The sequence below is a fragment of the Bison bison genome, unplaced genomic scaffold (genome assembly GCF_000754665.1).
Source record: "Bison bison bison isolate TAMUID 2011002044 unplaced genomic scaffold, Bison_UMD1.0 scf7180017864215, whole genome shotgun sequence".
Taxonomy (NCBI): Eukaryota; Metazoa; Chordata; class Mammalia; order Artiodactyla; family Bovidae; genus Bison; species Bison bison.
Window position 1 is genome coordinate 11,732,716 of NW_011494787.1, and position 12,352 is coordinate 11,745,067.

The 12,352-nt window shown below is 33.9% G+C and overlaps 1 protein-coding gene across 6 annotated transcripts in view; it reads left to right on the top strand.

The window, feature by feature from the left end:
* Window positions 1-12,352, top strand: part of STXBP5L (syntaxin binding protein 5-like) — a 335,496-nt gene that overhangs the window by 586 nt on the left and 322,558 nt on the right. For 5 of the 6 annotated variants that reach the window (XM_010845396.1, XM_010845399.1, XM_010845394.1 and 2 more), the window contains exon 2: window positions 752-948. In XM_010845396.1, the coding sequence (XP_010843698.1) occupies window positions 760-948 (189 nt within the window). In that variant the 5' untranslated portion in view covers window positions 752-759. Of the gene's footprint in view, window positions 1-104; window positions 172-751; window positions 949-12,352 lie in introns of those variants that run through there. The other variant, XM_010845395.1, reaches the window with a different exon arrangement.

Here is a 12,352-nt window from a genome sequence, read left to right on the forward strand (position 1 = left end):
CCGTGCTGCTGGAGAGCGGACGCGCGGGTTGGGCGCGGTCCCGCTGCAGGCGAGACGGGGCGGAGGAGGGGTGGAGGGGGAAGAGGGGAGGGGAGAAGCGGAGACAGAAGCGGAGGTAGTCGGCGCAGCAGCTCTCTCCTCCCGTCGGCTGTTGCTGTGGATCACCTGCAGGTGTTTGGGGGCACGGGCTGTTCTGAGTGGGAAATAGAAAAAGCACCCCCCACGCCTCTTTTCCTGTTGAGAAAAAGGGAGCGTTGAAGATGTTGGGGGAGACCCCCGAAGGTGGTTGCAGAATATATACTAGCTCCCTTCCACCACCATTTTTTTGAAAATAAAAATACTCTGAGCTCAACCTTCAGGAGGAAAGCCCGCCTTTAAGAAAGAGAGTCTTGGTTTGTGGGACTCTGGTTTGATTGTATAATAATGATGATATAATGCTAATGACGATGATGACACTGCCTTTTATTTTTACCTCGGTGCTGATAAAGCGTAGCTACAGCTGGGAATAAAGCCCTTGAAAATTTGATGTGCGAGGAGGAAATACTGGTGTTCTTGGAGTTTGTGTTTTATATTTTTGAAGGATATGCTTTTTATAATTAAAATTTGATAGATTGAATCCCCCCCTCCTTTTTAAAAAAAACTCATGTAAAAATGGGGATTGGCTAGTGCCGTGACTGATGAAAAGCTAAACACTTTTACCCATGTATAATTCCATGTAGTAAGTCCCCCTTTCCTTTGAATTTCTCCACAGTTTTTAAAATGAAGAAGTTTAATTTCCGAAAAGTTTTGGATGGCTTAACGGCCTCATCCCCTGGCAGTGGCAGCAGCGGTGGCAGTAACAGTGGTGGTGGGGCTGGAAGTGGCTCCACACATCCGGCAGGGACTGCAGGGATTCTCAGAGAGGAGATTCAGGAAACCTTGACTTCAGACTATTTCCAGATTTGTAAGGTAAGTTTTGAATTGGCTTAAAGCTTATTCTTTAGTTTACTGCTGTGAGGAACGAATTAAAACACACCCTCTAAGGGCTGGAAAGTCTTCAGATGCTGGTATCAGAGAGTCTGGTGCAGAGAATTTTGTGGGTAAGTCAGTTTGTATTAAGATATTCCAGGCATCAACTTATAAAGCAGTTATAGTTTAAGGGAAGTATTAATAAATAAACATTACCAGTAGAATATGCAAGATAATATTAAGATTCAGTTTTGGAATACTTTTAAATTTAATATTTATGTATAAATAGTTAATTCAATGTTGTCACTCAGAAAAACTAATTTTACTGTTCAGTATAAAAGGATTAAAGCTATTAAGATATTGCTAGAATTGAAAAGATAAGAGCTAGATGAATACATCCACTAAAAGATCTGAAGGCAGTGTTTAAAATTCTGAATAAAAACATACCTAGATTCTTAAATTCTTAATAAACAAATACTGTGGGCTTAATACTTATAGGAACTCAAAAATAGACTGTGTTATTGTTTAGTGAGGAAACGTTTTAAGTAATTATACTTTAATATTGAGCTAATAAGCAAAAGAGTTTCTGATGGGGAGAGTGGAGAATTTACAAAACAAGCATGGTGTTCATATATAGAAGTAATTGTTTTATTTTCTGACATAAAGGGATTTATAATTTTTATTGTTTTTTTAGGAGGTAGCTTAGAAATGTGCTTTTGACTTTTTATGTTCAATAAAAAAGTTACCAAGTCATTTGTATGCATGAGAATAAATAGTAAATTTTTGAAACCATATAAATTAAGTATTACTTTTTTGAGTAATTCAACACAAATTTTTTTGAAATTATTAAAATCGTTTTTGTAGTAAACAAATTATGTGTAGTAAACAAATCATGTGTAATGGGTAAGTTTCAATTATTGTCTTAGTCTGTGTTGCCAGTAGGGTCATTATAAAAACAAGTCTTTAATTATTAAAATATTATAAACTAGTTTACATAAAAGTGAATTTATTTAGAATTGGGTTAAACAGATTTAGTCCTAACCTGCTCTGTGAAATTTGTATACAGTACAGTTTTGTATACAAAGTTGTGTAGAATTTTATCCTTACTTTGAAATAATAGATATTTTGTCAAATAAGGGAGGAGCTTAATGAGACAAATATGTGAAAGGGCCCTAAAGGCCAGATTTAAACTGCTAGGCAGGGGAATTATGCCCAGATTCTCTAATCTTTGATGTATTACTATTATCATTCCAAGATTCTGAAAACAATTGCCTAAGTGTCTCAGTTCATGAATGTGATAGTAATGCAGGAGAGTTTTAGTAGAGTTAAAATTGATATAGAAAAGATAAACTTATGAAACAGAATGGCATTGGACTCTTGAGGTTATAAAGCTGGTAGATAAGGTTTTAGGAGAAAGCAAGAGAGGAAAATGGGATAGATAATCACCTACTTATTTATGTGGGCAAGAGATAGTCATTCAAAGTGGCAAAAGTTAAATATGTTATTATTTTAAAAAAACATATGGCATGGTAGGAAGAACACCGACCTAGGAATCAGAGAATTTGTATTTTATTTAAAGCTCTGTCACTTGTCAGCCATATAATCTTTGGTAAGACATTTATCTCCTTGTGACTTGAATTTCTCATCTGTAGTATGGTAATAGGGCTTCTGTAAGTATTTCTGTTCTTCTTACCCAAGAGGATTTTTGGGAAGATCAAACAAGATGGTTAGGTGAAGGCAATGTATAAGTTGGAAGAGGCAATGAAACACACATTTATATTATTGTTAAAGTTTTAAAATCACCTTGTTCTTGATAGAATGACTATAACCAGTGGGCTATAAGTAATAATATTCAAAGAAATTATAAGGATAGATAGCTATGTGTGCTGAACACTAATAGTATTGAAATTTCACCAAGTGGGTAATGTACTGTGACATACTTAGATAGGAATATAGTTAATTTAAAAAAAGTGGTTGCATGATTTTAGGTTTTTTGGACTGTGACAAAATATGTAAAGATGGATTAAAGATATCCCAAAATTAAGACTGTTGCTAAAATGGGGAATTAATTTGAACTCACTGATTAAATGTGCAAAAGATATTCATTTCTGAGTACTAAACAGTTGGTACCTTCTAAGTACTTCTGTCTTTTCAGTATGGCTAAAATTAAAGTATGAATCTGCTCTTTTGAAAACCATCTTTTTTTCCATTATTTGATTGGCCTTCACATCATATTCTATTTTCTTAGTATTTCCATTATTCCCTTTTCATCATCTTCAATACTTGTTTATTCTATCATATTTTCTTGCTTGGTCTCTTGAAGTCAGTTCCTAACTGATCTTCTCACCTCATGTTTTACCCTATTCCAATTCATTTTGTTATAATGGTTATTTCTGAATTATAATGTTATTTATGTCATTTTCCTGCTAAAAATTCTATGTTGGTTTCCCTGGAGCAGTGGTGGTCTACAAACAGAAGTCGTTTTTTATATTTGGTTTTGTTATATGATATTATGCATAGGCAGGTAGTAGGACATTTGCTAGCCTTATAAAAATACAGGCTTTATAATCAGTGACACATCTCTAAGAAGTACAGAAACAAATGGCAGAAGAAATTTTGGTTCAAGGTCAGCAAAAAACAGGTTAATGCATTGGTTTACTGCAATCTGTTTTAAGTTCAGTGTGTATACATTTGAATACCCGGTGTTGTTCAGATATTTGTATGGCCTTTTTGAAATATTGAACTGCCTTTTCTGAACTTGAATTCCATGAAAACAGTTTGAAACTACGTCTCTGTACACTAAACTTCAGACTATTTAACTTGATATAGCTCCTTTTGGAAGGGGCTTGTGTTTACCTTTCCATCCTTGTTTCATTGATGCCCTAGATATACTGCATTCTCAGAAAGCACCATTATTTTCTCGTATCTCAATGCCTTTTCTTAGCTTACTGCTTCTGACTAGAATATCTCTTCCAGCTTTAATATAATTGGAGAATTCCAGTTACCTTTCATTACTTCATAGTTCAAACACCAACTCTGACCACTGCCTTCCTCATTTACCTACCCCAGACAGTTAAGGTTTCTCTTCATGTCTCTCTTTTCCTGTAGCATCTGCCATGATGTGAATTTAGCAGCTTATTGTGTTTTAAAAAGACTTTTGACACTATTATACTATGAACTCTTTGGGAAACAATTATAGTTTATTTTCTTCTCATTGTTAGGGTGCTCACTACCTTTTAGGCCAGTGGTTCTTAACTCTGTCTAAAAGAAAGATTTCTAGGTCTACCCTAGTCCTAGAAAATCAGTTTCTAGGGATGGGGCCTTGGCACTTATATCTTTTAAAAAGTACCCACAGGAGATTCTGATGCACAGTCAATATTGAGAATCAGTATAGTAGGCACTTGATGTACTTTATGAATGAAGTAGCATATCCATGGTTCGTTGATTAATTGAAAGGAGATTGAAGCATAAAGTCATTGATAATGATATATATCTTAAACATTTAAACTGAAAACATTTAAATATGCATCAATTTACAAAGCACCTGATAACCAATCAAGATTTTTCTGTTGCATATTGATTCTCTGATTGAAGTTCTGTGTAGACTTCTTATCCATAAACCATCCCAAATTCATTATGTGCAATTTTTAGTTTTTGTTTGTTTAAAATAGAATAAGGATATTTATGCTTTCAGAGGAAATTTAAGTGTCAGATGATATATATACACACACACAGACATATACGTATTTCAGTAAGCAGTTTATACTCGTGTGTATAATCTAGATGAACATATACATATGTGTATATATATGGAAGTATATACAAATTATAGATGAACAAACATATGTATGTGTATGTATTTTTTCTAGATTCATTTTATGTTCATCCCTACAGTTATATGGCCCATACCTAATTAGTCTGGGAGCAGGAGAGTGTGAGTATTCTAGCTACAGAATTTAGTAGTTTTGAACATTTAATGAACCATTAGTATCAACCTGTGTTTTACAAAGAGAATGGAGAGTTTTTGTTAATCTAGCAAGTTGGTTAAATTACAATTAGTAAAGCTTCATCTGTAAGATAACCCATTTGACCTTCATAACAGTCCTGTAAAGACATCAAGGGTAGTATTATATTTTTCTTTTACTGAGAAGATATCTGAGACCAGAGAATTTAGCTCTCCAAAGTTGGTAAGAGACATAGCTAAGTTTAATGCTCTGATTTTTCATCCTTAAATCCCGTACTTTTTCTGCTTCATTTTTCTCACTTATTAGAATAGGCAACATAATTAATTCCTCAGGAAACATAGAGACTTTGAGAAGGTAGAGATTATTCTGTTGTCTCTCCCTTAAAAGTACTTCCCAAATCTGACCATGTCTCTTCTCTTGCTTGGACTACTATTTTATTACCTTAAAAGAGTTTCTTTTAAGAGTTTCTTAAAAGAGTTTCCCCTGCTTTCACGGGGGCCTCACCACAGTCTCATAATAGGTAGAAGAGTCCTTTAAAAATTTAAATTATATTATGTCATTCCTGCTCAGAATTTTTCAGTGGTTTTTCATTTCTCTTAAAAATAAAATCAGAAGTCCTGTTATGTCTTATAAAGCTCTAAATGATCTGACCCCAGATAGACATCATTTTCAGCTGTTTTCTGTTACTTACTCTGCACCAGCTACATTTGCTTTCTTACTATTTCTCAAAAATGTTCCTGTCTCAGGGCTTTTTGCATTTGCTGTTTCCTTTACATGAACACTTCCCCCCACCCCCAAATAATTACATTACTTGTTGTCTTTATATCATTCAGTTCTTGGTTCAGTTGTTAACTTCTCAGAGAGATCTTCATTGACCACTGCTCATCACCTTTGCTCTCTGCCCTTATCCCGATTATGTTTTCTTGATAACACTTACAACTAACTGTTATTAAATTATGTTTACTTGCTTGATTTTTGCTTCACCTATTATAATATAACTCCATGAGGACAGGGCTTTATTTTGTTTGCAACTGTTTCACTAATTCATAGAACAGAGCCTGCCACATAGAAGGCAGTCAAATAATTGTTGAATGAATGAATGAAAGCTAGGAATCTCATAGAATGATGTATTAAGAGAAAACTAGATGTTTTGAACAATTTTTTTTGGAAAATACTTTTATTAAATACATCTTATATTACATAAACACAAGGAAGCCATTGAGCAGAAGAGTGACACCACTTTAGGAACATGGTACATATTTTTTAGAAAGATATGGAAAAGAAGATTGTAGAAAGATTCAGTTACATTTATTTAAGTTTTTATTTTTGTTTCCAAATGATCTTTTTTAGGGGAACAATTTAGAAGTATTAGATTGACAGTGACAAACACATGGGTGTTCTAGACCTAGTTAACAAAATAGACAAAAATAAATATATCACTAGAACCAGATGGCATAATCCCTAAAGTTTGAATAAACTCTTACATTAGCCAACTCACTCTTCATCAACATTTATAAGTTGATTTTATAAATGGTCATGGTGTCAGAGGCAACACACAGATAACTAGTGTAACTTCTTACATGGGAATGGATTGTAATCATGATCTTCATACTAGACGTAATACCAGATCTTCCCAGAGAAACAAGTGTAAGGTCAGAAACATAGTCGTGGACTGTGGAGAGTTGGGCTTTCCAGGACCTTGAAAAGCTGAAAGGAGATTAATTGCCTAGATATCTTTTCTCCAGGTTTTTCATTGTCTCCATATTCTTCTAATTTAATATCATTTTACTTGGGAGGGTCTGTAACTGAAGTTGGCACAGCCCATAATTCCATATTTCTGCAGTTTTCATTCATTCAAGGAACTATACAAGATTGTCTGAGATGTGGACTTGTCTCATTCTACACTTTTAAATGGGTAGAATAAAAGATAGTACAGTTGACACTGCAGGATCACTTATTATGGGTAAAGCATCTGACAAAGACTTCATGGACAGATGGAGGCAAACCAGATGAATTAAGCACTCTTGTTGGGATTGAGATGTTAACAAATTTAAGAGCCAAATATAATTAAAATAAATTAATTTTTAAGAAGTGGAAAACCAAAGCCAAGCTATTTCAGTGGTCTAAACTCTACTTTGCCTATCCTGAGAGCATAAGAGTGCAGGGGCAAGCTCAAGTAAGGGATTATAGATTTGTAGGAAATATGATTACAAATTTTTTAGGTTACCATAGAGAACAATTATGTTTTCTCACAAAAGGTCCTTTGGTGCTAGTATATTGTCAGCAAATTGGGCTGTTGGTCTCATTCAGTATGGCAGGTCTCATGTTCTTAAAAACAGTGGTGTGATGCTTTGTGTGTATCTCAATATAGAACTAATTTAAAATCTTATATACTTTCTGACTTAGGATTATCAGTAGTGATTAAACCAAATTCCTATTTCTTGAAGGTTAGTGATTTCTATAGATCCCTTCTGCCTTCACTTGAATATGTGCCTGTGAAAAATCATAGTTTCATAGTTTACTTGTAATGATAGAATGATTATATTGGTTTCCTACAATATAGTTCTATGAACCATGTACATAGTAGTTTAATAGCAATAACTTTGACTATATCCATTAGAAGTTTCAAGTAGAAGCCCTGTTTTAAATGCTTTTTAAATTGAGGTTTTTCCTACTTAATTGTCAAAATAAGTATCTTTTATAAAAGATCTTATTTATAGCAAGGGTCCTTTTTTAATTTTAAAAAGGTAACTTTTCTTGATTATTTTTAATATTTAAAGGGCTAATCTTTTAATGTGTGTTAAACATGAATGTTTTTATTTAAAAATATGTATTAAGTGTATTTTTAAATAAGTGATTAAGTTTTAGAAATAAAGAAAATTGTATTTAAAGGATTTATAGAAGGTAGTTGTAAAGAACAGAATATAAAAGCTCTAAAAAGTGCATAATAAGCCTTCCTGTACAGAGGCTTGATTAAATGGAGCATTCATAGTCACTGAAGGCATATAACAAGAAGGTATTTTGACAATTTTAATTATTCCAAAGATATTTATTATACAGAGTTAAAAATGGTTAGGAAATAAATCATTCTCAACCAACTGACTATAATGAGTGAAATAATGTGTTTTGGTTGATGTATCAGAGAAATCACTCATGATACTTTCTAGACTTACATAAAATATTAGGAAGAAGAGTATGATTTTAGTTCTATTGAAGGCCCAGATATACCAATTGTTATAAATGGTATAGAGAATGACTTTGAATATATTATGTAATGATGATACATAATCAATATAATGAATTTTAATTAAAATATATAGTTTTTAATGTATTAATTTTAGTAGCTTCTTATAACTGGATTATGTATGTACAGTAAGTATATATCTTGAATTGGAAATAGCATAAAAGCAACAAATAATGGGGTTTTAAATGTAGATTTAAAGAGTAGCCAGAGAAAATTGTTATGTTTTTTCAGTTTTTCCGCTCTGTTAATCACCTGTACATTTCAGTCACACTAGAAATCTAGTACTTTACTTAAATGAAGACAATAAATTAGACTATCAAGAAAATTGATTGGATGGCTTAATGTTCAGTCTGATTTGTTCATTGTAAATTGACTAAAGACCTGTCTTTAAGTCTTCAAACTAAAAAAGGTTGAAAATAAGTAGTACAGTAAATTGAGAAGTTAGATTGTGTCTGGGGGAAATAGTTACTGTTTGTAAACATTTAAGTAGATGGAAATGTAAAGCTAGCAAAAGAGAGGAGAGAGAACTTAGCACAATGATATGAGGAAAACTCAAAAGTAGAGACAGATAATCTGAAAACTTTCTTTAGAAAGAATATTAAGAAAGAGAACTTCAAGGGTGTCTTAGCATTGCAGAGAGATCAAGGATGGTGGAAACAGAAGAAATGAAAAACAACAAACAAGTCAGAAGTACCAAGAGACAGCTGAATTAGACCAAGAGAAAGTTGATTAGGGCAAAGATATTTATAGTAAGATGATGGATAGAATTAAGATCACACGATAATAGAAAATAGAATTGATAGAATCAGTAATTTTAAGATTAAGTGTGTAAATTGGTTTTAAATAAGAGAAAAGTGTTGGGAAAGTAGTAGAGATGATCGATTCTGGTAGCATTTTGGTATATTGCAGGGGACGGGTAATGCAGTTGACCCACGGAAGAAATTGAGGCTACCAGAAAGGGGAAAGTAGCGTAGGTAATAGTACCTGCCTTAAAGTACCTGCCCTTTAAGATAATAAGGGTATCTTTCTAACAGAGTTTAGAAATTTGCAAGGGCTTCTTTTCCACAGATGTCACCAGCTGATTATAATTTTGTCAACAATGCTGTTGTCTCCTTTTAGCACCAGACTTAGACCTCCATCATTCATGGTAGAGATATTACTCTTGCAAGATAATTCCCATCTCGCTCTTAAAACTAGGTTAGCAAATGATATAAAAGCTTTGTTGTTTTGTTTTTCAAGACAAAGGTAAGCTTCCCTAAGCTCGAATTTATAGTTCCTAAAAAATAAAAACAAAATAAGACATAAGAGAAAGAAATATACTGAGCAATAAAAAATTATTTAAACCAGAAAAAGATAGTAAGGGGTCTGAGTTGGAAATTTTTTCTTTACTTGAGGCAAATACATATTTCATTTGAATTCTCAGTAAACTCTATGCTTTATCTCCATGTAAAAATCTGTGGGTCTGCTAGAAGATTGTGTTAGTTTCTTATTTTGGCTTCAACAAATTACCAGCAACTAATGGCTTAGAACAGCACAAATTTATTATCTTATAATTCAGGAGGTTAGAAGTTAGAAATAGGCGTAACTGGCCTAACATCCAGTCATTGGTAGGACTGCATTTCTTTCTGGAGCGTCTAGGAGAAAGTGTTTTCTTTTCCAGCTTTTATAGGCTATTCACAATTCCTTGACTGGTGGCCCCCTTCCAACTTCAAAGCCAGCAGAGGCCAGTTGAATCTTTCTCACATTGCATCCTTTGACTCTTAACTTTTCTGCTTTCCTCTTCTGTGTTTTAAGACACTTGTGATTACATTGGTCCCACAGGATAATCCAGGTTAATTTCCCAATCTTGAGGTCCACTGACTAGCAGCCTTCATATCATCTGCAACCCTTTACTCCTCTTTGCCATATAACCTAACATATTCACAGGTTCTTTCCAGAACCATTACTCTGCCTATCACAAAGATGCTCTTTACTTTCACCTATCTTTTGTTTTTGTTGTTTTATGGAAAACGAAATAACAAGAACAGACAGTATTATAATAAACTTTCAGCTTCAACAATTTTTGTAAATCTTCACTTACCATTTCATTATTTTAATGCAAACCCCACGTATTATACCTTTTTATTGAATATCTAAAAAACTTCAGAGATCAGATAAAGACTCCCCCCTTTAAAAAAATATAAACCCCAACCATTGTCGCATCTAAAAACATGAACAAAATTTCTTTTTATAATCTAATATGCAGTTAATGTTTAAATTTCCTAGGGTGTTCCATAGTATCATAGTACCAGTTGTGTCTGACTCGTTGCTACCCCATGGGCTATACAGTCCATGGAATTCTCCAGGCCAGAGTGGGTAGCTGTTCCCTTCTTCCCAACCCAGGGATCGAACCCAGATCTCCTGCACTGCAGGTGGTTTCCTTACCAGCTGAGCCACAAGGGAAGACCAAGAATACTGGAGTGAGTAGCCTATCCCTTCTCTAGAGGATCGTCCCAATCCAAGAATCAAACCAGGGTCTCCTGTATTGCATTCGTTAAACAACTGAGCTATCAGGGAAGCCCTAGATTGTCCCATAGTATCATTTTTTAAAAAAATTTTTTACTTTGCTTTGGAGTATAGCTGATTAACAATGTTTGATAGTTTCAGGTGGACAGCACAGTGACTCAGTCATACACATACAGGTATCCATTCTCTCCCAAACTCTCCTCCCATCCAGGCTGCCACATAACATTAAGCAGAGTCCCTTGTGCTAAAGAGTAGGTCCCTGTTGGTTATCCATTTAAAATATAGCAATATGTACATGTCTTGGGATCCAAACAAGATTCATGTTCCATTTTCATCTGACCTGAACTCATCTTTAGTTTAGTTTGTGTCATGTTACAGTTTGTTTTGAGATCTGCAATCCTGTGCTTTCGTGTGTGTTGTTGAATATAGGCTCTTTGATTCATTTCTGAACTGGATGACTATATGTGAGGAAGTGAGTGGGCTGTGCAGTGTACCACAAGATGAAAAGTAGACTTCAAAAGTTATTTTCTAGAGATGGTCACATCTTTTAAGGAGTTGGAAAAATAATATTTTAAATCCGTCATGTCCAACTCTTTGTGACCCCATGGACTATACAGTCCATGGAATTCTTCTCCAGGCCAGAATACTGGAGTTGGTAACCATTCCCTTCTCCAGGAGATCTTCCTAACCCAGGAATCGAGCCCAGGTCTCATGCATTGCAGGCGGATTCATTATCAGCTGAACCACCAGGGAAGCCCGGTATTTTAAATTAGCCTGAACTATTCATACTTTGTGTTGCTCCTGTTGGGTGTATTTCCCTGAGAATATTAGAAAAGAGGAAAGTATAAAAGATATAGGATATATCAAAGTAATAAGAGTGGAGTAGATTCTTTAGGTTGCACTCAATGGTTTTAACTTTTATCTATGAAATTAGTTACTAGACGGATGGGATCCAGTTACACGTATCTGTTTAAGTGAATATTTAAAAGACAGGTGAAAAAAAGAAAGTATTTACAAGGACTCACTTTGTATACTTAGAATATTATAGCAAGAAGCTGAAAGTAGATTGATCAGGGGTATTAATGTAGATTTTTACTACATTATAGGATATCAGAGGGCAGTAAGAAGAGAATCAGAATACTGATGAGGAACATACTTTGATATTGATAAATCCATTTATAAATAATTTGTACATTGTTACTGGTTACTTATATAATTTGAAAGTCTCTTAGTAGTTTATTATTGGATCTTTTTTTGCTTTTTTCCAGTTCTGTCTTAACCAAAGTTCCTTTACTACTTGAGGTAATATTCAGTACCCTTTTTTAAATTCTGATTTTATTGAGATATAATGACATGCAGCAGTGTAAAGTTTAAGGTATACAACATAGTGATTTGATATACATTCATCATTAAGTGATTATCACAAGTTTATGTACATCTATCATCTCATAGGTTTAAAATTAAAGAAAAAAATTTTTCTTGTGATAACTTGTAGGATTTACTCTTAATAACTTTCACATGTAATCAGCAGTGTTAATTATATTTATCATGTGTACATTACATACCTGGTACTTGTTTATTTTGTAACTAGGAGTTTGTACCTTTTGATTTTATCCAGTACCTAATCCCCTACCCCCAGCCACGTGTAGTAACCACAAATCTGATCTCTTTTTCTGTGAGTTTTTTGTTC